General features: G+C 40.7%; 1 protein-coding gene across 3 annotated transcripts in view; it reads right to left on the minus strand.

Annotated features, from left to right (window-relative positions):
• Positions 1-2,488: 2,488 nt before the first annotated feature.
• The window catches only part of LOC139755303 (protein DENND6A), a 150,528-nt gene continuing 125,331 nt past the window's right edge, over positions 2,489-27,685 (minus strand). For 2 of the 3 annotated variants that reach the window (XM_071673423.1, XM_071673422.1), the window contains 2 exons: positions 10,672-10,884; positions 2,489-8,072 (listed from right to left, as the gene is read on the minus strand). In XM_071673423.1, the coding sequence (XP_071529524.1) occupies positions 7,881-8,072; positions 10,672-10,884 (405 nt within the window). In that variant the 3' untranslated portion in view covers positions 2,489-7,880. The remainder of the gene's footprint in view (positions 8,073-10,671; positions 10,885-27,685) is intronic. The other variant, XR_011714072.1, reaches the window with a different exon arrangement.

The following is a 27,685-nucleotide window of genomic DNA, read 5'->3' on the forward strand; positions in this document are numbered from 1 at the left end:
GATGTGCGCAGGAGGATGGATGTGCTGGAAATGAGATGTTTGAGGACAATGTGTGGTGTGAGGTGGTTTGATCGAGTAAGTAACGTAAGGGTGAGAGAGATGTGTGGAAATAAAAAGAGCGTGGTTGAGAGAGCAGAAGAGGGTGTTTTGAAATGGTTTGGGCACATGGAGAGAATGAGTGAGGAGAGATTGACCAAGAGGATATATGTGTCGGAGGTGGAGGGAACGAGGAGAAGAGGGAGACCAAATTGGAGGTGGAAAGATGGAGTGAAAAAGATTTTGTGTGATCGGGGCCTGAACATGCAGGAGGGTGAAAGGAGGGCAAGAAATAGAGTGAATTGGAGTCATGTGGTATACAGGGGTTGACGTGCTGTCAGTGGATTGAAGCAAGGCATGTGAAGCGTCTGGGGTAAACCATGGAAAGCTGTGTAGGTATGTATATTTGCGTGTGTGGACGTGTGTATGTACATGTGTATGGGGGGGGGGGGGGGGTGGGCCATTTCTTTCGTCTGTTTCCTTGCGCTACCTCGCAAACGCGGGAGACAGCGACAAAGTATAAAAAAAAAAAAAAAAAAAAAATATATATGGTAAATTATATGGGAGGGTATTGATTGAGAGGGTGAAGGCATGTACAGAGCATCAGATTGGGGAAGAGCAGTGTGGTTTCAGAAGTGGTAGAGGATGTGTGGATCAGGTGTTTGCTTTGAAGAATGTATGTGAGAAATACTTAGAAAAGCAAATGGATTTGTATGTAGCATTTATGGATCTGGAGAAGGCATATGATAGAGTTGATAGAGATGCTCTGTGGAAGGTATTAAGAATATATGGTGTGGGAGGAAAGTTGTTAGAAGCAGTGAAAAGTTTTTATCGAGGATGTAAGGCATGTGTACGTGTAGGAAGAGAGGAAAGTGATTGGCTCTCAGTGAATGTAGGTTTGCGGCAGGGGTGTGTGATGTCTCCATGGTTGTTTAATTTGTTTATGGATGGGGTTGTTAGGGAGGTAAATGCAAGAGTTTTGGAAAGAGGGGCAAGTATGAAGTCTGTTGGGGATGAGAGAGCTTGGGAAGTGAGTCAGTTGTTGTTCGCTGATGATACAGCGCTGGCGGCGGATTCATGTGAGAAACTGCAGAAGCTGGTGACTGAGTTTGGTAAAGTGTGTGGAAGAAGAAAGTTAAGAGTAAATGTGAATAAGAGCAAGGTTATTAGGTACAGTAGGGTTGAGGGTCAAGTCAATTGGGAGGTGAGTTTGAATGGAGAAAAACTGGAGGAAGTGAAGTGTTTTAGATATCTGGGAGTGGATCTGGCAGCGGATGGAACCATGGAAGCGGAAGTGGATCATAGGGTGGGGGAGGGGGCGAAAATTCTGGGGGCCTTGAAGAATGTGTGGAAGTCGAGAACATTATCTCGGAAAGCAAAAATGGGTATGTTTGAAGGAATAGTGGTTCCAACAATGTTGTATGGTTGCGAGGCGTGGGCTATGGATAGAGTTGTGCGCAGGAGGATGGATGTGCTGGAAATGAGATGTTTGAGGACAATGTGTGGTGTGAGGTGGTTTGATCGAGTGAGTAACGTAAGGGTAAGAGAGATGTGTGGAAATAAAAAGAGCGTGGTTGAGAGAGCAGAAGAGGGTGTTTTGAAGTGGTTTGGGCACATGGAGAGGATGAGTGAGGAAAGACTGACCAAGAGGATATATGTGTCGGAGGTGGAGGGAGCAAGGAGAAGAGGGAGACCAAATTGGAGGTGGAAAGATGGAGTGAAAAAGATTTTGTGTGATCGGGGCCTGAACATGTAGGAGGGTGAAAGGAGGGCAAGGAATAGAGTGAATTGGAGCGATGTGGTATACCGGGGTTGAAGTGCTGTCAGTGGATTGAATCAGGGCATGTGAAGCGTCTGGGGTAAACCATGGAAAGCTGTGTAGGTATGTATATTTGCGTGTGTGGACGTATGTATATACATGTGTATGGGGGTGGGTTGGGCCATTTCTTTCGTCTGTTTCCTTGCGCTACCTCGCAAACGCAGGAGACAGCGAGAAAGTATAAAAAAAAAAGAAAAAAAAAAAAAAATATATATATATATATATATATATGTTGAAATGTATAGGTATATATATATGTGAGTGTGTGGATGTGTATGTATATAATTGTGTATGTGGGTGGGTTGGGCCATTCTTTCATCTGTTTCCTTGCATAACCTCGCTAATGCAGGAGACAGCGACAAAGTATAATAAATAAATAAATAAATGTATATGTATATGTATGTGGTGGCTGGTGCATGTGGGAAACTGCAGAAGCTGGTGACTGAGTTTGGTAAAGTGTGTGAAAGAAGAAAGTTAAGAGTAAATGTGAATAAGAGCAAGGTTATTAGGTACAGTAGGGTTGAGGGTCATGTCAATTGGGAGGTAAGTTTGAATGGAGAAAAACTGGAGGAAGTAAAGTGTTTTAGATATCTGGGAGTGGATTTGGCAGTGGATGGAACCATGGAAGCGGAAGTGAATCATTGGGTGGGGGTGGGGGCGAAAATTCTGGGAGCCTTGAAGAATGTGTGGAAGTCGAGAACATTATCAAGGAAAGCAAAAATGGGTATGTTTGAAGGATTAGTGGTTCCAATAATGTTGTATGGTTGCGAGGTGTGGGCTATGGATAGAGTTGTGCACAGGAGGGTGGATGTGCTGGAAAACAGATGTTTGAGGACAATATGTGGTGTGAGGTGGTTTGATTGAGTAAGTAATGTAAGGGTAAGAGAGATGTGTGGAAATAAAAAGTGTGGTTGAGAGAGCAGAAAAGGGTGTTTTGAAATGGTTTGGTCACATGGAGAGAATGAGTGAGGAAAGATTGACCAAAAGGATATATGTGTCAGAGGTGGAGGGAACGAGGAGAAGTGGGAGACCAAATTGGAGGTGGAAAGATGGAGTGAAAAAGATTTTGAGTGATCGGGGCCTAAACATGCACGAGGGTGAAAGGCGTGCAAGGAATAGAGTGAATTGGAACGATGTGGTATACTGGGGTCGACGTACTGTCAATGGATTGAACCGGGGCATGTGAAGCGTCTGGGGTAAACCATGGAAAGTTCTGTGGGGCCTGGATGTGGAAAGGGAGCTGTGGTTTCGGTGCATTATTACATGACAGCTAGAGACTGAGTGTGAACGAGTGGGGCCTTTGTTGTCTTTTCCTAGCGCTACCTCGCACACATGAGGGGGGAGGGGGTTGTTATTCCATGTGTGGTGGGGTGGTGATGGGAAGAAATAAAGGCAGACAGTATGAATTATGTACATGTGTATATATGCATATGTCTGTGTGTGTATATATATGTGTACATTGAGATGTATAGGTATGCATATTTGCGTGTGTGGACGTGTATGTATATACATGTGTATGTGGGTGGGTTGGGCCATTCTTTCGTCTGTTTCCTTGCGCTACCTCGCTAATGCGGGAGACAGCGATAAAGGAAAATAAATAAAATAAATATTTGCATATATGCATATATATGTGCATATGAGTGGATATGTCATTCTTCGTCTGTTTCCTAGTGCCACCTCACTAAATCAGGAAACGGCGATCATGTATGAAAAAAATATAAATAAAAAAATCTTGCATCTAGACATAGCATGAAGTTCACTAAACCTCTTCCCAGAACGCAAGGCTATTACGAAGAGAGTTTTAATAAGAAGTCGTTGAGGGGTTACACTACCAGGAAAACTATAAGACTAATATGTCTAAGAATTTTGAAAAATCCCATTTTGGCTGTGAGGGAGAAGTAAATGGCCTCCTTAAAAAGAAACACTTGAGAAGTTAATCCCAAATAAAACAACAAATTAATACCGGTACACCACCGATTTTCTGGCACTCTTGGTTCCAAAGCCTTGCCAGATTAACCATTTGCTGGACCAACAATGGTCATGTAACAATAATTCAACAACACACCTCTAACCCATTAATTATACATCTCCCATGTGTCTAAAGTATATCATGTACTGCTAGAAATCTAAATTAAACAAATATTAAATGTAAATTAAATAAAAAATGAAATACAGGTACTTGTACAACAGTACATTAGTGAAACAAGATTACAGGTATCAATTAAACAAAATTACATGCAAATCTATTAATTTCTTTACTTACAAAGAATGATGTAGCACTGCTGCTCCCAAAGTGGCAGATTTTAGACTTTTGCTGGAACTGTAAAGCTTATAACAATGGTCTGGAAGTTGAGGGCAGTCAGAATTACTGTCTGTTTTGTAGCTGATCGTTTCATCTTGGATTTCTGATGTTGCAGGTGAGACATCTGGGGTACTTGAAGTTGAAGCCACAGGATTTACTGCTGTGAGTCACATGCTTCTTTTTTATCTTCTTAAACATTTCATCCAAGTGAAGTTGCTTCATGTGTACAGATTTTTCCCTGTGTAATTTTTCATACATCAAATGATAATTCATTAGTTTTTGTTTCATAACAAAGCCATGTTGCTCTTGCCCTTTGATTACTTCACTCATCAACTCAATTAACTTTTCAATGAAATGGTTTTCAGCTACATCTGTTTCAACTTCATCACAGTCATCTTAATCACTTCCTGTGTTTTTATCAGCATTCACAACAGTGTCTATAATTTCAGAGTCTGTAAGATGATACACAACCAGTATTTCGTTGTCGACATTCATCCACTCGCTTAGATTTTCTTCATTAAGATTACCTGCCATATCCTTTGCAACAGGTTCTGTAACACTTTTAGCATACTCAAGCAACTCATGAACAACTTCTTTTTCCTTTGATACGTGAAATCATTGACTGACACTCTCATATGTCTTAGAAGCCATAGCTAGGGTTGAATTTCAGCAAAATAAGCTAAGAATCTCACAGAATTGTGGTATTACCACCAACAAGTGCAGTGTAAGAAATGTAAATAAGCACACCCTACACACAATGCCATCTGTGGCGGCCCAATAAACTAGTTTGGTGGCCGTGGTAATTTCAAGTTCCCTCATGTAATTTTGTCCGGACTAGAGTAGGTGCCGAACCATCAGTTGCCGGAAATTCAGTGGTGTACCTGTACCAAAATCCTGAGAAATGGGTTCTTAAAAGGCCATTCTTGTAAAAGCCAATAGTGTTACTAGTCTTGTTCTTGTCATGCTACAGGCTGGAGAACTCTGTACATGAGGCTTCAGATATTTCTGAGACATCTCATTCTTCAAGAAAGGACTGAAGAGACTTTGGGTTGATTGTAAATGTTTTTAATTAGAATGACGAATGTTATGCAACAAGTCATCCATTCAGCATTTTCTAAATCTCTGCTGATGGCTGTCTTCAAGAGAATCCATAAATGTAAATTCCAGGATCCTAGACCCTGGGGTTCAAATTCTGCAAAAATGCCAAGATGTCTAAAAGGACCCAGGGAATCAACTGATATGTATGGGAAAGCTGAAGGAGTCTTTGGCACCAATGCTGTTTGTTCCACTTGGAGGCTACCAGCATCACTAAATCCTGAAAACCAAATGGTCTGATAACTTTTTTCCAGAAGATGAACTGGGGGAAAAGTGATCAGGTTTCAATAATTCCAATCCAAGGAGAGAGTATGTTGCAACTTCCCTTGTGTCTAAAACTAGGCATAAGCCAGAAGTAAAACATTGGTTCTGGGGGCAAAGCGATCCACTTCAGATGTCGAAACTAAGGAGAGGATCAAACTGAAAGATTCCTACCCTAATGACTCCTCTGCTGACATTGAATTTGATCTGGAAAGGGTATCAGCCTAGACACTGCATACTCCTTAGAGATAAAGGGCTGGAGGAAAAAGCCTTTGGACATTATCAGGCTTAGGAGTTTTCCCATCAACTCTAAGAGAGGAAGGATTCTGCAAGAGTCTCTGTTCATCAGACTTCATTAAGCCACAACATTGTCCAAGAAAAGTAAAATCCTGCATCCTGGCTTCCCGACATCCAGGGACATGAAAAACCATGGTAAAGTACGGACAACTCCTTTAAAGATATGACTGATATGACTTCTGAGCCCTAACCCAAAGGCCTTCACCTACATGACCTGAAGAATGGAAGCCCCTCCTAGGTTTGAGAGACCTGTGTAAACTATGATAGGAGTCACATGAAGCCATCCAGGAATAGGCTTGGGGAGGTTCTCTATGTTGGTCCACTAAACTAGAGATTTGAGAAGGTCCAAGGGAAATACTTTTCAGAAGATATCTAATTACTGCAAGAAAGGATAAATCTATTCAGAGGGTAACTTTTTGGCTGCAGCCTGGCTATGTCACTGCAGAGGGCTGCAAAACTGGACTTCCCTAAAGGTTGCTCTTGTTGATGTTGAGACACCAAGGTCTGGGATCGAAAGTTCATTGCAGCATTTGTGTAATCCTAAGCACTGTCCTTGGGGAGACAAAGAAAGTCAGTCTAAGTGCCCCAAACTATTCCTACCATGTAAAGATTTGATGGGAACTAAATGAGGTCTGTCCTTGTCGACAATGAATACCACTTTTTTAAAGGTCTCCAGAACAAAATGAGTACTGACAGAAACTGGACCCATTGCAGGTTCTATGGCAACTTTCCCAAGTATCTTTGCATTGTATTCTGGTGTTAAACAAATTGGAGCTTGTCCTAAGTTAATAGAAGTGGCAAACCTCTTTTAAACATTAGATACATCCAAGGGTCAAACTCCCAGTAAATCTTGCACGTACTGGAGATGATCCATTACTGGCAGAGAGCTATTTAGAGGGTAATCAGAGATCACAAAATGAAGACAGGAAAGAAGCTGGTATAAGAACAACCATGAACAAGTACCATTTCAATATAAGAATAGTGACGAATAGAATAAACTAAGGGTGGAAGTTATATGTGTCAACAGTAGCCAATTGTTTAAAAAGCTACTTGATGACAAAGTTCAAGAGACTGGGGCCCAAGAGTGCAAAATTCTCTCCCCATTCTGAATAAACAAGTAATACACTTTAACTTTAAATTCAGAAGAGATGATAACTTGGATGCAGGAGTCTCTCAATCTGTATACAAAATAACATATGATTACTTTACCAAAAATGTCAAATTCTTTTCCAGTCTTCTTTCTAGCATTTGTTGCTGGGAGGATTAGTGACAGCAGCATACTGAGCCAACACTTCGGTGGTTGTCCAGTTGAACTCCTCTGACCCAGGTAGCTGTCGCTTCTTTCTGCCTCACCTACACGTTATGGAGACTTTTGCTGTGACTAACACCTTGAGGGAGTTCCTGAAGGGAACAGGTGTTCAAGATAGAAACAGATAGATGGAATGACAAAACAATAAAACTTGAGGATTTAACCACATTTTCTGCAGTTTTAATTTCTCACAAAGATGTTAAAAAATGAGATTTAGCAAGATTCACTTTTGACAGTTCCCAATTAGTCTACTAATATACCATGGTAGGCACTTGAGGTTAAAATTAATAACTTAAATGCCTTATATGCTGTAGTAAAAGCTAGCTAAATCCATATTAAAAAATAAAATGAATTAGATATGATACTGACTACAATTATTTGGCATAAAAATTACAAAATGAAGCCAATGGCAAATTCTCAGATTCTTTAGTGATGCTTAAAAACTAATGTTAGGCAGAAATTCATACTCCTGGTGTATTTCATTCATACCAGATATTTACACACTTTCAACATATCCAAGAGACACCAAAGATCATCAGTGAAATATAAAGGTAATATTAGGATGGAGGAAACACCAACATAACTATGTACTTCAGGAAGTGCTATCAGCAAAATTTTCCTGTTGTTATGTGGCTTTTTTCATCTCATAGAGACATATGTGTAGGTGTGTTCATGAATTATGTCATACAAACTTCAAAGGTATAAAAGTATTTATCACACTGATCTATCCTGCAGAAAATCCAATCTCCAAAGCCTGATCTTCAGCTGGCATGAAGCACAGAACGTAAGTCTTCAGGCAAAGCCATAAACAGAGTCTGTAGGTGGGCATGGAGTTTATCACGAGTGTGCTGGGCTACGCAGAGGGAGTCAGCAGTGGTCAGTTTGGAGCGCAGCCTCAGCACCATGTCTACCACCTCTACCTCACTACGACTACACACCCAACCATCCAAATCCTGTAATTGTAAATATTTTCATAAATGATGGTACTTTCATGAAAAGTAAATATGAATCAATATTAATTCATGTTTACAAAAAATTTTTGGTCAACAAAGTTCATCAGTTTTGAAGAGAAACCATTTTCTGAATCATAGGAGAGTCCCCAATTCTGTTAAGTCAGCTATGTAAGTCCAGAACAATACACAAGCTCAGGCATTAATCACAGTAAATAATATCTAAAGTGACTGGAACCATGAAGGTAGGCAAGTTATGAACCACTGGAAGAGAATAACAAACAGGTCAAATGAAAAAAGTTACTACAGGGAGGGACTGAAGTTCCTATTTACTGTACTCTACATTATTAATGACAATTATAGTGTAATACATCGCAATTTAGTATATACATACATTTCTACTTTATAAAACCGCATTACATTATATAAAACTACACTTTTCAACCTAATTAAACTTTCAAAATTGTCATTTTTCATGTCTTTAGACATCCATCTGCTATGTGGTCAAATCATTCCATCATTCAGTGTATAGTTTGCAGTCATACCATTCCATTCATTAAGTGTCTGGTTTGAAGTCACATCATTCCATTTTTTAAGCATCTGGTTTGCAGTCATACCATTCCACTTACTGTAAGGTTTGCAGTCATACCATTCCACTTACTGTAAGGTTTGCAGTCATACCATTCCACCTATCAAGTTTGTAGTCACACCATTCCATTTATTAAGTATGTGATTCGCAGTCACACCATTCCATTTCTTAGGTCTCTGATATGCATTAATATAATTCCATTTATCAAGTATCTGGTTCACAGTAAAATCATACTAATCATAAGGTCTCTGATATGCACTCACACAATTCCATTCATTATGTATCAAGTTCGCAGTCACATCAATCAATTTATTAGGTCTCTGGTAAAGTCATAGCATGCTATTTACCAAGAACCTGGTTTGCAGTCACACCATTCTATCCATTAAGCTTATGGCATGCAGTCATACCATTCCATTTATCAAAAGTATAGTTTGCAGTCACAATATTTCACTTCTTAGGTATCTAGTATGCAGTCATACCATTCCATTTATTAAGAATCTGGCTGGCAGACACACCAAATGATTTCTTAGGTCTCTAGTATGCACCAATACCACTCTGTTTATTAATAATATGGTTCACGGTCACACCTTTCTATTTCTTAGGTCTTTAGCATCCAGTCATGCCATTCCATTTAAAAAGTATCTGATTTCTAGTCACACCATTTATCATGTCTCTAGTATGCAGTCGTACCATTCTATTCATTAAGAATTCTCGTTCACATTCACATTATTCCATTCATTAAGTCTATGGTAAGCAATCATAACATTCCATTTATTAAGTATATGGTTTGCAGTCACACCACTCCATGTATTAGGTCTCTGATATGCAATGATACCATTCCATTTATTAAAAATCAGGTTTACAGTCACACCATTCGATTTATTAAGTCTCTGGTATGCAGTCATACAACTCCATTTATTATGAATCTGGTTCACAGGTATATCATTCCACTTCTAAAGTCTCTTGTAAGCAGTCATCCCATTCCATTTATTATGTATCTGGTTTGCTGTTACTCTATTCCATATTCCACACAATTTCCATCAAAATTCAATCTGCTTTATGGTCTATAATAAAGCCCAAACATATACTTCACTCAGTTGTTGATAAGATAATGGCTGTAAATCTTTCATCTCATATTTCAAATCTTATATAGATAATAGCTTACCAAGGTGCTCATCACACCTTTTAAGTTTATGTTCAACATGCCGGCCATTTAAAAGTATTTCTACTCCCATTCCACATAAAGTCCTATTATACAAAAATATTTATTCATCTCCATTCAAATCTACACCTACTATTTCTCATATTCATAACAGAATATACAATTTTCCCTAACCATAAAAGAAATTTGTTAATATTTACAACTTCTTAATCTTGATATTTAGAAGAGTAGGCTATAAATTTCTAGCAACAGTATAAGAAACATACTGCTAATAGAAAACTAAATATCCATGCAGCATGCAATGTATCTAAATGATACTCTGGGTGATGAGAAGGATGCATTTAAAAGTATCAGTAAGATGGATCAAAAACTTTTCACATCAATTTGCTTTGTTTCCACAATCATAAGCAGACTGCTCATCCTGAATGATGAGACTATCAAAATAATATTATGTTCATTCCCCTACTCACCACTCCAGTTTCTCAAATCAAAGCAGGTTTAAAAAGTATCACTTGCCCACAGCTGTCATGACTTTCCTAACTCATCTATTCAAGTAACTTTAAGCACATTTGCTCCTTATCTATTTCCCCACCTCACCTTAGCACTCTCCTTTACATACCTAAATCCATTTCATATTGTATTCAATTTCTTTTAGCAATAATTCCTGAGTCAAATCACCCAACTAAACACACAGTCTCAGCAGTATTACCTTTCACTATACTAAAGACACTATACTAAAGTAACATGTATCTAAATCAAACTTCCACATTCCATTCACTAGCTCCATTTCCCATCAATTATTACAAAGGAAAAATTCTGCTATGAAAAATATACTTATGAATACCACATACCGCATCACACAATGCCTGAAGGTGCAGCTCTGAAAGTTTATCAGATACTTCCTGATAACGTGCGTTGAACCAAACAGAAAAGTTTAATGACCGAAAGAAACGTCGATACAAGCCTTCCCAGTCTCCACGAATGCCACTTGTTAAGTGTGGTCCATATAACTCTAAAGTGGCAAGGAAGTCATCCGGGTTGAAGGGCCGTAAACTTGGTATTGCCTGTATAAAAAGTTAGGTATTAGAAATCTGGGTTTTAAGAGGAAATACATACATACATACATACATAAATACATATATCTTATTCTTTCATCCTATTCACCATTTCTTGCATTAGCAAGGTAGCATTAAGAACAGAGGACTGGGCCTTTGAGGGAACATCCTCACCTGGCCCCTTCTCTGTTCCTTCTTTTGATTTCCAGCCACCCGCTCCCTTCCCTTTTAGCCGCCTTCTATGACAAGCAGGGAATACGCGGGAACTATTCTTTCTCCCCTATCCCCAGGGATAACATACACACACACATATATATATATATATATTTCTTTTATCTTTCTTTGAAACTATTCGCCATTTCCCACGTCAGCGAGGTAGTGTTAGGAACAGAGGACTGGGCCTTTTTTTGGAATATCCTCACCTGGCCCCCTCCATTCCCTCTTTTGGAAAAAAAAAAAAAAAAAAAAAAAAAAAAAAAAAAAAAAAAGAGAAGGGAGGATTTCCAGCCCCCCCGCTCCCTCCCCTTTTAGTCGCCTTCTACGACACGCAGGGATACGTGGGAAGTATTCTTAATCCCCTATCCCCAGGGATAATATATATATATATATATATATATATATATATATATATATATATATATATATATATATATATATATATATATATATTTTTTTTTTTTCATACTTTGTCGCTGTCTCCCGCGTTTGCGAGGTAGCGCAAGGAAACAGACGAAAGAAATGGCCCAACCCCCCCCCCATACACATGTACATACGTCCACACACGCAAATATACATACCTACACAGCCTTCCATGGTTTACCCCAGACGCTTCACATGCCTTGATTCAATCCACTGACAGCACGTCAACCCCTGTATACCACATCGCTCCAATTCACTCTATTCCTTGCCCTCCTTTCACCCTCCTGCATGTTCAGGCCCCGATCACACAAAATCTTTTTCACTCCATCTTTCCACCTCCAATTTGGTCTCCCTCTTCTCCTCGTTCCCTCCACCTCCGACACATATATCCTCTTGGTCAATCTTTCCTCACTCATTCTCTCCATGTGCCCAAACCATTTCAAAACACCCTCTTCTGCTCTCTCAACCACGCTCTTTTTATTTCCACACATCTCTCTTACCCTTACGTTACTTACTCGATCAAACCACCTCACACCACACATTGTCCTCAAACATCTCATTTCCAGCACATCCATCCTCCTGCGCACATCTCTATCCATAGCCCACGCCTCGCAACCATACAACATTGTTGGAACCACTATTCCTTCAAACATACCCATTTTTGCTTTGCGAGATAATGTTCTCGACTTCCACACATTTTTCAAGGCTCCCAAAATTTTCGCCCCCTCCCCCACCCTATGATCCACTTCCGCTTCCATGGTTCCATCCGCTGACAGATCCACTCCCAGATATCTAAAACACTTCACTTCCTCCAGTTTTTCTCCATTCAAACTCACCTCCCAATTGACTTGACCCTCACCCCTACTGTACCTAATAACCTTGCTCTTATTCACATTTACTCTTAACTTTCTTCTTCCACACACTTTACCAAACTCAGTCACCAGCTTCTGCAGTTTCTCACATGAATCAGCCACCAGCGCTGTATCATCAGCGAACAACAACTGACTCACTTCCCAAGCTCTCTCATCCCCAACAGACTTCATACTTGCCCCTCTTTCCAGGACTCTTGCATTTACCTCCCTAACAACCCCATCCATAAACAAATTAAACAACCATGGAGACATCACACACCCCTGCCGCAAACCTACATTCACTGAGAACCAATCACTTTCCTCTCTTCCTACACGTACACATGCCTTACATCCTCGATAAAAACTTTTCACTGCTTCTAACAACTTGCCTCCCACACCATATATTCTTAATACCTTCCACAGAGCATCTCTATCAACTCTATCATATGCCTTCTCCAGATCCATAAATGCTACATACAAATCCATTTGCTTTTCTAAGTATTTCTCACATACATTCTTCAAAGCAAACACCTGATCCACACATCCTCTACCACTTCTGAAACCGCACTGCTCTTCCCCAATCTGATGCTCTGTACATGCCTTCACCCTCTCAATCAATACCCTCCCATATAATTTACCAGGAATACTCAACAAACTTATACCTCTGTAATTTGAGCACTCACTCTTATCCCCTTTGCCTTTGTACAATGGCACTATGTACGCATTCCGCCAATCCTCAGGCACCTCACCATGAGTCATACATACATTAAATAACCTTACCAACCAGTCAACAATACAGTCACCCCCCTTTTTAATAAATTCCACTGCAATACCATCCAAACCTGCTGCCTTGCCGGCTTTCATCTTCCGCAAAGCTTTTACTACCTCTTCTCTGTTTACCAAATCATTTTCCCTAACCCTCTCACTTTGCACACCACCTCGACCAAAACACTCTATATCTGCCACTCTGTCATCAGACACATTCAACAAACCTTCAAAATACTCATTCCATCTCCTTCTCACATCACCGCTACTTGTTATCACCTCCCCATTTACGCCCTTCACTGAAGTTCCCATTTGCTCCCTTGTCTTACGCACCCTATTTACCTCCTTCCAGAACATCTTTTTATTCTCCCTAAAATTTACTGATAGTCTCTCACCCCAACTCTCATTTGCCCTTTTTTACACCTCTTGCACCTTTCTCTTGACCTCCTGTCTCTTTCTTTTATACTTCTCCCACTCAATTGCATTTTTTCCCTGCACAAATCGTCCAAATGCCTCTCTCTTCTCTTTCACTAATACTCTTACTTCTTCATCCCACCACTCACTACCCTTTCTAAACAGCCCACCTCCCACTCTTCTCATGCCACAAGCATCTTTTGCGCAATCCATCACTGATTCCCTAAATACATCCCATTCCTCCCCCACTCCCCTTACTTCCATTGTTCTCACCTTTTTCCATTCTGTACACAGTCTCTCCTGGTACTTCCCCACACAGGTCTCCTTCCCAAGCTCACTCACTCTCACCACCTTCTTCACCCCAACATTCACTCCTCTTTTCTGAAAACCCATACTAATTTTCACCTTAGCCTCCACAAGATAATGATCAGACATCCCTCCAGTTGCACCTCTCAGCACATTAACATCCAAAAGTCTCTCTTTCGCACGCCTGTCAATTAACACGTAATCCAATAACGCTCTCTGGCCATCTCTCCTACTTACATAAGTATACTTATGTATATCTCGCTTTTTAAACCAGGTATTCCCAATCATCAGTCCTTTTTCAGCACATAAATCTACAAGCTCTTCACCATTTCCATTTACAACACTGAACACCCCATGCATACCAATTATTCCCTCAACTGCCACATTACTCACCTTTGCATTCAAATCACCCATCACTATAACCCGGTCTCGTGCATCAAAACCGCTATATATATATATGTATATATATATATATATATATATATATATATATATATATATATATATATATCCCCTATCCCCATTTTGGTAATGAGTATAAATATGAATATCACATTATGTTACATCCACTAACTTAGATTCAAAATCAATAGTACATCATGAAGTGTTACTTACAATGGGTATTATTGTTTCATATAATTAGAAATGATATTCTTTGCTACAGATGGTTTGGTGTAACAATCTGAAGTGTTAGTGGTTATCTCACACATTCACTGTAGTAAAAGTACAGGATAAGCAAGATGATTAGTATCCAAAGCTACACTGTCTGTTAATGAAATTTTCTTACAATGATGAAGACTCCAAACAATATCAACCTATACAGTGCTTTCTATCAAGGAATATGAAGACAGCATTGTATGCCAATGGGTTTTGACCACCCAGCTCTGGTCTGCTCAACGAAAAATATGGTAGATTTAAAATGTATGCATTTTCCTGCACATAAGAGCATTACAACAACTTACTGTACCTAAACAATTCCATTACACTGACTGTAAGGCATGGCAAACACTGTGCTGCAGTATATGTGGTTAAATTCATTATTTAAATTCAGACAGTTATTGAACATTCAGTTATCTCACATAAAATACATGTCATACATCTAATCCACGAGAACCACTAGCTTTTTTTTTTTTTTTTTTTTTTCAAAGGCCCAGTCCTCTGTTCTTAACGCTACCTCGCTAATGCGGGAAATGGCGAATAGTTTGAAAGAAAAAGAAAATATATATATATCTTTTTCTTTTTCTTTCATACTATTCGCCATTTCCCGCATTAGCGAGGTTGCGTTAAGAACAGAGGACTGGACCTTTGAGGGAATATCCTCACCTGGCCCCCTTCTCTGTCCCTTCTTTTGGAAAATTAAAAAAAACGAGAGGGGAGGATTTCCAGCCTCCCGCTCCCTTCCCTTTTAGTCGCCTTCTACGACACGCAGGGAATACGTGGGAAGTATTCTTTCTCCCCTATCCCCAGGGATAATATATATATATATATATATATATATATATATATATATATATATATATATATATATATATACATATATATATATATATATATATATATATATATATATATATATATATATATATATATATATATATATATATATATATATTATTTATATTTATTATACTTTGTCGCTGTCTCCCGCGTTTGCGAGGTAGCGCAAGGAAACAGACGAAAGAAATGGCCCAACCCCCCCCATACACATGTATATACATACGTCCACACACGCAAATATACATACCTACACAGCTTTCCATGGTTTACCCCAGACGCTTCACATGCCTTGATTCAATCCACTGACAGCACGTCAACCCCGGTATACCACATCGCTCCAATTCACTCTATTCCTTGCCCTCCTTTCACCCTCCTGCATGTTCAGGCCCCGATCACACAAAATCTTTTTCACTCCATCTTTCCACCTCCAATTTGGTCTCCCTCTTCTCCTCGTTCCCTCCACCTCCGACACATATATCCTCTTGGTCAATCTTTCCTCACTCATTCTCTCCATGTACACAAACCACTTCAAAACACCCTCTTCTGCTCTCTCAACCACGCTCTTTTTATTTCCACACATCTCTCTTACCCTTACGTTACTCACTCGATCAAACCACCTCACACCACACATCGTCCTCAAACATCTCATTTCCAGCACATCCATCCTCCTGCGCACAACTCTATCCATAGCCCACGCCTCGCAACCATACAAACATTGTTGGAACCACTATTCCTTCAAACATACCCATTTTTGCTTTCCGAGATAATGTTCTCGACTTCCACACATTCTTCAAGGCTCCCAGAATTTTCGCCCCCTCCCCCACCCTATGATCCACTTCCGCTTCCATGGTTCCATCCGCTGCCAGATCCACTCCCAGATATCTAAAACACTTCACGTCCTCCAGTTTTTCTCCATTCAAACTCACCTCCCAATTGACTTGACCCTCAACCCTACTGTACCTAATAACCTTGCTCTTATTCACATTTACTCTTAACTTTCTTCTTTCACACACTTTACCAAACTCAGTCACCAGCTTCTGCAGTTTCTCACATGAATCAGCCACCAGCGCTGTATCATCAGCGAACACCAACTGACTCACTTCCCAAGCTCTCTCATCCACAACAGACTTCACACTTGCCCCTCTTTCCAAAACTCTTGCATTCACCTCCCTAACAACCCCATCCATAAACAAATTAAACAACCATGGAGACATCACACACCCCTGCCGCAAACCTACATTCACTGAGAACCAATCATTTTCCTCTCTTCCTACACGTACACATGCCTTACATCCTCGATAAAAACTTTTCACTGCTTCTAACAACTTGCCTCCCACACCATATATTCTTAATACCTTCCACAGAGCATCTCTATCAACTCTATCATATGCCTTCTCCAGATCCACAAATGCTACATACAAATCCATTTGCTTTTCTAAGTATTTCTCACATACATTCTTCAAAGCAAACACCTGATCCACACATCCTCTACCACTTCTGAAACCACACTGCTCTTCCCCAATCTGATGCTCTGTACATGCCTTCACCCTCTCAATCAATATCCTCCCATATAATTTACCAGGAATACTCAACAAACTTATACCTCTATAATTTGAGCACTCACTCTTATCCCCTTTGCCTTTGTACAATGGCACTATGCACGCATTCCGCCAATCCTCAGGCACCTCACCATGAGTCATACATACATTAAATAACCTTACCAACCAGTCAACAATACAGTCACCCCCTTTTTTAATAAATTCCACTGCAATACCACTGCAATAAAGTGCGTAAGACAAGGGAGCAAATGGGAACTTCAGTGAAGGGCGCAAATGGGGAGGTGATAACAAGTAGTGGTGATGTGAGAAGGAGATGGAGTGAGTATTTTGAAGGTTTGTTGAATGTGTTTGATGATAGAGTGGCAGATATAGGGTGTTTTGGTCGAGGTGGTGTGCAAAGTGAGAGGGTTAGGGAAAATGATTTGGTAAACAGAGAAGAGGTAGTAAAAGCTTTGCGGAAGATGAAAGCCGGCAAGGCAGCAGGTTTGGATATATATATATATTGTTTAATTTGTTTATGGATGGGGTTGTTAGGGAGGTAAATGCAAGAGTCTTGGAAAGAGGGGCAAGTATGAAGTCTGTTGGGGATGAGAGAGCTTGGGAAGTGAGTCAGTTGTTGTTCGCTGATGATACAGCGCTGGTGGCGGATTCATGTGAGAAACTGCAGAAGCTGGTGACGGAGTTTGGTAAAGTGTGTGGAAGAAGAAAGTTAAGAGTAAATGTGAATAAGAGCAAGGTTATTAGGTACAGTAGGGTTGAGGGTCAAGTCAATTGGGAGGTGAGTTTGAATGGAGAAAAACTGGAGGAAGTAAAGTGTTTTAGATATCTGGGAGTGGATCTGGCAGCGGATGGAACCATGAAAGCGGAAGTGGATCATAGGGTGGGGGAGGGGGCGAAAATTCTGGGGGCCTTGAAGAATGTGTGGAAGTCGAGAACATTATCTCGCAAAGCAAAAATGGGTATGTTTGAAGGAATAGTGGTTCCAACAATGTTGTATGGTTGCGAGGCGTGGGTTATGGATAGAGTTGTGCGCAGGAGGATGGATGTGCTGGAAATGAGATGTTTGAGGACAATGTGTGGTGTGAGGTGGTTTGATCGAGTGAGTAACGTAAGGGTAAGAGAGATGTGTGGAAATAAAAAGAGCGTGGTTGAGAGAGCAGAAGAGGGTGTTTTGAAGTGGTTTGGGCACATGGAGAGGATGAGTGAGGAAAGATTGACCAAGAGGATATATGTGTTGGAGGTGGAGGGAACAAGGAGAAGAGGGAGACCAAATTGGAGGTGGAAAGATGGAGTGAAAAGATTTTGTGTGATCGGGGCCTGAACATGCAGGAGGGTGAAAGGAGGGCAAGGAATAGAGTGAATTGGAGCGATGTGGTATACCGGGGCTGACGTGCTGTCAGTGGATTGAATCAAGGCATGTGAAGCGTCTGGGGTAAACCATGGAAAGCTTTTGTAGGTATGTATATTTGCGTGTGTGGACGTATGTATATACATGTGTATGGGGGGGGGGGTTGGGCCATTTCTTTCGTCTGTTTCCTTGCGCTACCTCGCAAACGCGGGAGACAGCGACAAAGTATAATAAAAAAAATAAAATATAATTTATTTTGCTTTGTTGCTGTCTCCCACATTAGCGAGGTAGCGCAAGGAAACAGACAAAAGAATGGCCCAACCCCACCCTCATACACATGTATATACATACACGTCCACACACGTATATATACATATAACAAGTAGTGGTGATGTGAGAAGGAGATGGAGAGAGTACTTTGAGGGTGTGTTGAATGTGTTTGATGATAGAGTGGCAGATATAGGGTGTTTTGGTCGAGTGTGTGTGGCAAAGTGAGAGGGTTAGGGAAATGATTTGGTAAACAGAGAAGAGGTAGTAAAAGCTTTGCGGAAGATGAAAGCCGGCAAGGCAGCAGGTTTGGATATATATATATATTGTTTAATTTGTTTATGGATGGGGTTGTTAGGGAGGTAAATGCAAGAGTCTTGGAAAGAGGGGCAAGTATGAAGTCTGTTGGGGATGAGAGAGCTTGGGAAGTGAGTCAGTTGTTGTTCGCTGATGATACAGCGCTGGTGGCGGATTCATGTGAGAAACTGCAGAAGCTGGTGACGGAGTTTGGTAAAGTGTGTGGAAGAAGAAAGTTAAGAGTAAATGTGAATAAGAGCAAGGTTATTAGGTACAGTAGGGTTGAGGGTCAAGTCAATTGGGAGGTGAGTTTGAATGGAGAAAAACTGGAGGAAGTAAAGTGTTTTAGATATCTGGGAGTGGATCTGGCAGCGGATGGAACCATGAAAGCGGAAGTGGATCATAGGGTGGGGGAGGGGGCGAAAATTCTGGGGGCCTTGAAGAATGTGTGGAAGTCGAGAACATTATCTCGCAAAGCAAAAATGGGTATGTTTGAAGGAATAGTGGTTCCAACAATGTTGTATGGTTGCGAGGCGTGGGTTATGGATAGAGTTGTGCGCAGGAGGATGGATGTGCTGGAAATGAGATGTTTGAGGACAATGTGTGGTGTGAGGTGGTTTGATCGAGTGAGTAACGTAAGGGTAAGAGAGATGTGTGGAAATAAAAAGAGCGTGGTTGAGAGAGCAGAAGAGGGTGTTTTGAAGTGGTTTGGGCACATGGAGAGGATGAGTGAGGAAAGATTGACCAAGAGGATATATGTGTTGGAGGTGGAGGGAACAAGGAGAAGAGGGAGACCAAATTGGAGGTGGAAAGATGGAGTGAAAAAGATTTTGTGTGATCGGGGCCTGAACATGCAGGAGGGTGAAAGGAGGGCAAGGAATAGAGTGAATTGGAGCGATGTGGTATACCGGGGCTGACGTGCTGTCAGTGGATTGAATCAAGGCATGTGAAGCGTCTGGGGTAAACCATGGAAAGCTGTGTAGGTATGTATATTTGCGTGTGTGGACGTATGTATATACATGTGTATGGGGGGGGGGGTTGGGCCATTTCTTTCGTCTGTTTCCTTGCGCTACCTCGCAAACGCGGGAGACAGCGACAAAGTATAATAAAAAAAAATAAAATATAATTTATTTTGCTTTGTTGCTGTCTCCCACATTAGCGAGGTAGCGCAAGGAAACAGACAAAAGAATGGCCCAACCCACCCTCATACACATGTATATACATACACGTCCACACACGTATATATACATATAACAAGTAGTGGTGATGTGAGAAGGAGATGGAGAGAGTACTTTGAGGGTGTGTTGAATGTGTTTGATGATAGAGTGGCAGATATAGGGTGTTTTGGTCGGTGGTGTGCAAAGTGAGAGGGTTAGGGAAAATGATTTGGTAAACAGAGAAGAGGTAGTAAAAGCTTTGCGGAAGATGAAAGCCGGCAAGGCAGTGGGTTTAGATGGTATTGCAGTGGAATTTATTAAAAAAGGGGGTGACTGTATTGTTGACTGATTAATAAGGTAATTCAATGTATGTATGACTCATGGTGAGGTGCCTGAGGATTGGCGGAATGCTTGCATAGTGCCATTGTACAAAGGCAAAGGGGATAAGAGTGAGTGCTAAAATTACAGAGGTATAAGTTTGTTGAGTATTCCTGGGAAATCATATGGGAGGGTACTGATTGAGAGGGTGAAAGCATGTACAGAGCATCAGATTGGGGAAGAGCAGTGTGGTTTCAGAAGTGGTAGAGGATGTGTGGATCAGGTGTTTGTCTTGAGGAATGTATGTGAGAAATACTTTGAAAAGCAAATGGATTTGTATGTACCATTTATGGATCTGGAGAAAGCATATGATAGAGTTGATAGAGATGCTCTGTGGAAGGTACCAAGAATATATGGTGTGGGAGGCAAGTTGTTAGAAGCAGTGAAAAGTTTTTATCGAGGATGTAAGGCATGTGTACGTGCAGGAAGAGAGGAAAGTGATTGGTTCTCAGTGATTGTAGGTTTGTGACAGGGGTGTGTGATGTTTCCATGCTTGTTTAATTTGTTTGTGGATGGGTTTGTTAGTGAGGTGAATGCAAGAGTTTTGGAAAGAGGGGCAAGTTGCAGTCTGTTGTGGGTGAAAGAGGTTGGGAAGTGAGTCAGATGTTGTTTGCTGATGGTACAGCACTGGTGGCTGATTTGGGTGAGAAACTGCAGATGCTGGTGTCTGAGTTTGGTAAAGTGTGTGAAAGAAGAAAGCTGAGAGTAAATGTGAATAAGAGCAAGGTTATTAGGTACAGTAGGGTTGAGGGACAAGTCAACTGGGAGGTAAGTTTGAATGGAGAAAAACTGGAGGAAGTGAGGTGTTTTAGATATCTGGGAGTGGATTTGGCAGCGGATGGAACCATGGAAGCGGGAGTGAATCATAGGGTGGGGGAGGGGGTGAAAGTTCTGGGAGCGTTGAAGAATGTGTGGAAGTCGAGAACATTATGTCAGAAAGCAAAAATGGGTATGTTTGAAGGAATAGTGGTTCCAACAATGTTATACGATTACAAGGCGTGGGCTATAGATGGAGTTGTGCGAAGGAGGGTGGATGTGCTGGAAAGGAGATGTTTGAGGACAATATATGGTGTGAAGTGGTTTGATCGAGTAAGTAATGAAAGGGTAAGAGAGATGTGTGGTGGTAATAAAAAAAGTGTGGTTGAGAGAGCAGAAGAGGGTGTTTTAAAATGGTTTGGTCACATGGAGAGAATGAATGAGGAAAGATTGACCAAGAGAATATATGTGTCAGAGGTGGAGGGAACAAGGAGAAGTGGGAGACCAAATTAGAGGTGGAAAGATGGAGTGAAAAAGATTCTGAGTGATCGGGGCCTGAACATGCAGGAGGGTGAAAGGCGTGCGAGGAAAAGAGTGAATTGGAACGATGTGGTATAACAGGGTCGACATGCTGTCAATGGATTGAACCAGGGCATGTGAAGCGTCTGGGGTAAACCATGGAAAGTTTTGTGGGGCCTGGATGTCGAAAGGGAGTTGCTGTTTCGGTGTATTATACATGACAGGTAGAGACTGAGTGTGAACGAATGTGGCCTTTGTTGTCTTTTCCTAGTGCTACCTCATGCACATGCAGGGGTAGGGGGTTGTCATTTCATGTATGATGGGGTGGCGACGGGAATGAATAAGGGCAGCTAGTATGAAGTATGTACATGTGAATATATGTATATGTCTGTGTGTGTATATATATATGTATAAGATGAGATGTACAGGTATGTATATGTGCGTGTGTGGATGTGTATGTATATACATGTGTATGTGGGTGGGTTGGGCCATTCTTTCGTCTGTTTCCTTGCGCTACCTCGCTAACGCGGGAGACAGCGACAAAGTGTAATAAAATAAATATAAATACTTCTTAATTATCATTTCAGTTAATTGTTTATCACATTTAAAATGGCCAAAGGACATATTTACATTATGATCAAATGTGCCAGTGGTCAAACATGATTCAATCACATTTCTTTCACTGAAACAATTTGAATTAGCTAAGGTCTTAGCTCCTTCCCAGTCGACATGTGGCCTTTCTTTGTCTGTCCCTGGTGCTGCCTCGCCAATGCAAGGTCAGCGATCAAGTATGTTATACATATACATAGTATTAATGGCCTTGACTAAGGCTTCAGTTGCTATGCCATCTCAGCTATAAAAAAAATAATATTTTGTGTATGTAAAATTTTCAAGAATATCAAAACTTTTGAATTATCTCATATACTCATAAACTTGAATAACCAGAAATAATGTTATCCACAATGGCTAACTCTAAAAGCATTTTGGATAACAGAGATTTTACTCAATTTGGATGAAGATTAAATCATTAACACACATCAGATTTTCTTTTCTTTCTTTCATACTATTCGCCATTTCCTGCATTAGCAAGGTAGCATTAGGAACAGAGGACTGGGCCTTTGAGGGAATATCCTCACCTGGCCCCCTTCTCTGTTCCTTCTTTTGGAAAATTAAAAAAAAAATGAGAGGGGAAGATTTCCAGCCACCTTTCATTAAACTAATTAAAGCTGCTGTACAGGAAATTATGATATCTGATAACATAAGAGTGATGGCAACAATTACAGTTGCTTTGCCATGTTAAAACATATCAAAATGCTTCTGAAGATAAATTTTTTTCTCATAAACATGTTTAATCTACCTCTAGGGTAGGGGAGAAAGAATTCTACCTCATTAATTCCTCTGTGTAAAATGTGACTAAAGGGAGCAAGAGCAGGGTGCTGCAACTCCCCCTTCTTGTATTCCAGTTTCTAAAAGAGGAAAGACAAGGAACCAGGCGGAGAGTGCTCATCCTCCTCTAAGGCTCAGACTCGGGTGTGGTGTCTGAATGAGTGTGGATGTAATCAAGAGGGGAAGAGAGGATAAACAGATAGTACATTTGATGAAAGAAACCTGAATGTTCTGGCTCTGAGTGAAGCAAAGCTCAAGTGTAAAAGGGAGAATGGTTTGAAAATGTCTTAAGAGTAAATTCTGGGGTTGGTGAGAGGACAAGAGCTAAGGAAGGGGTAGCACTACTCCTGAAGCAGGAGTTGTGTAAATGTAAGATAGAGTATAGAAATTCTAGATTAGTGTTGGTAAAACTGAAAGTGGATGGTGAGAGATGGGTGATTATTAGTGCTTATGCACCTGGCCATGAGAAGAAAGATCATGAGAGGCAAGTGATTTGGGAGCAGCTGAGCAGTTTTGATGTAAGAGACTGGGTATTAGTTATTGGTGACTGAAATACAAAGGTAAGTAATGTGGCAGTGGAGGTTGTAATTGGGGTGCATGGGGCAATCAGTGTCATGAAAGAAAATAGTGAACAAATTGTGTTGTGTACTGCAAATGGATTGGTGGTTGGGGATACCTGGTATGAAAAGAAGGGTATACACAAGTATATGCATGTAAGTGAGATGGCCTGCAATAATTACCAGATTACATATCAATTGAAAGGTGTGTACTAAGAAGACTTCTGGATGTAAATGTGCTGCAAAAGGCAGCAGGTGGAATGTGAGATCATTGTCTTGTGGAGAGGGCGAAGATTTAAAAAAGGTTTTTGAGAGGAAACAATGTCAAGGAGAAGAAAGTAGCAAGGGTAAGTGAGCTTGAAACAGAAACTTGTGTGCAAAAGTACCAAGAGAGATTGAGAGTAAATGAAGTAAGGGGAATGGGTAAGGAATGGGAGGTAATTGGGGAAGCAGCAATGGCATGTGCAATAATGTGAGAAAGACAAGAGAACAAAATGGGAACATCAGTGTAGGAGGCAAAAGGGAAAATGATAAATGGAAGTGACAAAGTGAAAACAAGATATAGAGCACTTTGAAAGACTGTTAAACGTTTGATGATAGAGTGACAGACGTAGGGTATTTTGGTCAGGACGGTATTCGAAATGAGAGAATCATGGACAATGGTCTGCTGAAGAAAGAAGTGGTGGTGAAAGCATTGCATAAGATAAAATGTGGCAAGACAGCTGGATGTTGAATTTATTAAGAAAGGAGGTGCCTGTGTTGTTGCTTGGTTGGTAAAGATTTTCAACATATGTATGGATCATGGTGAGGTACCTGAACATTGGTGGAATGGATATACAGTGCCCCTGTATAAATGCAAAGGGGATAAAGGTGAGTGTTTAAACTACAGAGGTACAAGTTTGTTAGGTATACCTGATAAGTTGTATGAGGTTTCGTTTGAGAGGGTGAAGAGGAGCAGAGTGGTTCTAGAAGTGATAGAACTGTGGATCAAGTATATGCTTTAAAGAAAGTGTGTAAGAAATACTTAGGAAAGTATATGGATTTGTACATGGCATTTATGGATCTGGAGAAGGCAAATGATAGGGTTAAAAGATATGTTCTATGGAAAGTTCTATGAATATGCAGTGTGGGAGCAAAACATCTAGAAGCAGTGAGAAGTTTCTAGCATAGGGGTAAGGCTTGTGTATGAATAAGATGAGAGGAGAGCAAATGGTTCCAGGCAAAGGTTAGTCTGCAGCAAGGGAATGTGATGTCACCATGGTTGTTCAATTTGTTATAGTGGTGAGGGAGGTAAATGCAAGAGTCCTGGAGAGAGGGGCGAGTATGCAGTCTGTGAAGGATGAGAGGACCTGGGAAGTGTCAGTTGCTGTTTGCTGAAGATACAGCACTAGTGGTGGATTCAACAGAGAAACTGCAGAAGTTGGTGACTGAGTTTGGAAGAGTGTGTAAAAGGAGAAAGTTGAGAGTGAATGAGAATAAATGCAAGTTTATATTTAGCAGGGTAAGGGACAGTTGAGTTGGGATGTGAGTTTGAATGAAGAAAAATTGGATGATGTGAAGTGATTTAGATATTTGAGAGTGAACATGGCAGTGAATGGAACCATGGAAGCAGAAGTGAGTCACAGGTTGAGAGAGGGAGCAAACATCCTGGAAGTACTTAAGAAGGTGTGGAAAGAAAGTTATCTGGGAGGGCAAAATGGGTATGTTTGAAGGAATAGTTGTCCCAACAATATTACAGATATGAGGCATGGGCTGTAGATAAGGCTGTGCAGAGGAGGGTGGATGTGTTGGAATAAAATGTTTGAGGACAGATTGTGGTGTGAGGTGGTTTGATCAAGAAATTAATGAATGGGTGGAAGAGAAGTGTGATAACAAAATGACAGTGGCTGAGACAGCAGAAGAGGGTGTACTAAAATGGTTTGGATATGTGAAAGAATTTGTGAGGAAAGTTAACAAAAAGGATATATGTATCATAAGTGGAGGGAACATGAAGAATGGGGAGACCAAACTGGAGACTGAAGGATGGTGAGAAAAAAGTTTTGTGTGATCAGGGCCTGAACATGCTGGAAGGTGAAAGGCATGCACAGAACAGAGTGAAGTGGAACGATGTGGTGCACTGGGGTCAACGTGCTGTTAATGGAATGAACCAGAGCATGAGAAGCATCTGGGGGTAAACCATGTAAAGTTCTGTAGGGCCTGGTTGTGGATAAGGAGCTGTGGTTTTGGTGCATTAGACATGACAGATAAGAGAACACATATGAGCGGATGTGGCCTTCCTTCATCTGCTCCTGATGCTACCTCACTAATGTGGGGAAGTGGTGATCAAGGATGAAGAAAAAACATATTTCATTGCTTTTGGAAGGTGGTGAAATAAACATGGTTGTTTCACTGGTCACTAGTGCAAATTACTGAAACAATAAAGTACCTTTACCTTCTTGTCCTGGGAGTCCATTCTAAGGGGTTCCTGTAGTACTCAGGAAGCTGGCCACATCCAACATGCAGGACAATAGGCCATAAGGTGTGATAATGTGCTGTGTACATGTCTATGTGGGAAGAGCACATGGCAACTGAGAAAAACGTGATCACTTTTTTCATCACTGCAAAAGTTGCAACTTGGCCATGAGGGGTCTTGTGATATACTGAGTAGGTGTGTATAATGTTGGAATGATGGATGGGTTCTACAGTGCAGATGGGAAGAGACAAGTTGTACATGCTGACTGTTCTTCTTTAGGTGCAGCAACTAAACTTGAGATACAAATTCTAGTTTCAGCTTTATGTAGGATATGAACAGCTTGCTAAATATCTCCTTACCTTTATGCTTGAAAACTATTCCAATATTTGCCATCAGATGGTTTATTTCCTTACAATTCTCCTACTTTAAGACTTTGGCAATACGTTAGCCTTTTAGATAAGGGAAACCATGAAATTTCAGAAAATATCAATAGATTCCCTGGGGATAGGGGAGAAAGAATACTTCCCACGTATTCCCTGCGTGTTGTAGAAGGCGACTAAAAGGGAAGGGAGCGGGGGCTGGAAATCCTCCCCTCTCAGTCTTTTTTAATTTTCCAAAAGAAGGAATAGAGAAGGGGGCCAGGTGAGGGTATTCCCTCAAAGGTCCAGTCCTCTGTTCTTAACGCTACCTTGCTAACGTGGGAAATGGCGAATAGTATGAATAAAAAAAAAATAAAATCAATAGATGGTGCCTTCAGACATTACATAATGGATAATATTGCTGTGGATAAGAAGGATTTATGGATCTGGAGAAGGCATATGATAGAGTTGATAGAGATGCTCTGTGGAAGGTATTAAGAATATATGGTGTGGGAGGCAAGTTGTTAGAAGCAGTGAAAAGTTTTTATCGAGGATGTAAGGCATGTGTACGTGTAGGAAGGGAGGAAAGTGATTGGTTCTCAGTGAATGTAGGTTTGTGGCAGGGGTGTGTGATGTCTCCATGGTTGTTTAATTTGTTTATGGATGGGGTTGTTAGGGAGGTGAATGCAAGAGTTTTGGAAAGAGGGGCAAGTATGAAGTCTGTTGGGGATGAGAGAGCTTGGGAAGTGAGTCAGTTGTTGTTCGCTGATGATACAGCGCTGGTGGCTGATTCATGTGAGAAACTGCAGAAGCTGGTGACTGAGTTTGGTAAAGTGTGTGAAAGAAGAAAGTTAAGAGTAAATGTGAATAAGAGCAAGGTTATTAGGTACAGTAGGGTTGAGGGTCAAGTCAATTGGGAGGTGAGTTTGAATGGAGAAAAACTGGAGGAAGTGAAGTGTTTTAGATATCTGGGAGTGGATCTGGCAGCGGATATATATATATATATATATATATATATATATATATATATTATTTTTTTTTTATTTTTTTTATTATACTTTGTCGCCGTCTCCCGCGTTTGCGAGGTAGCGCAAGGAAACAGACGAAAGAAATGGCCCAACCCCCCCCCCATACACATGTATATACATACGTCCACACACGCAAATATACATACCTACACAGCTTTCCATGGTCTACCCCAGACGCTTCACATGCCCTGATTCAATCCACCGACAGCACGTCAACCCCGGCACATATATATATATATATATATATATATATATATATATATATATATATATAT

This window comes from Panulirus ornatus, chromosome 19 (genome assembly GCF_036320965.1).
Source record: "Panulirus ornatus isolate Po-2019 chromosome 19, ASM3632096v1, whole genome shotgun sequence".
Taxonomy (NCBI): domain Eukaryota; kingdom Metazoa; phylum Arthropoda; class Malacostraca; order Decapoda; family Palinuridae; genus Panulirus; species Panulirus ornatus.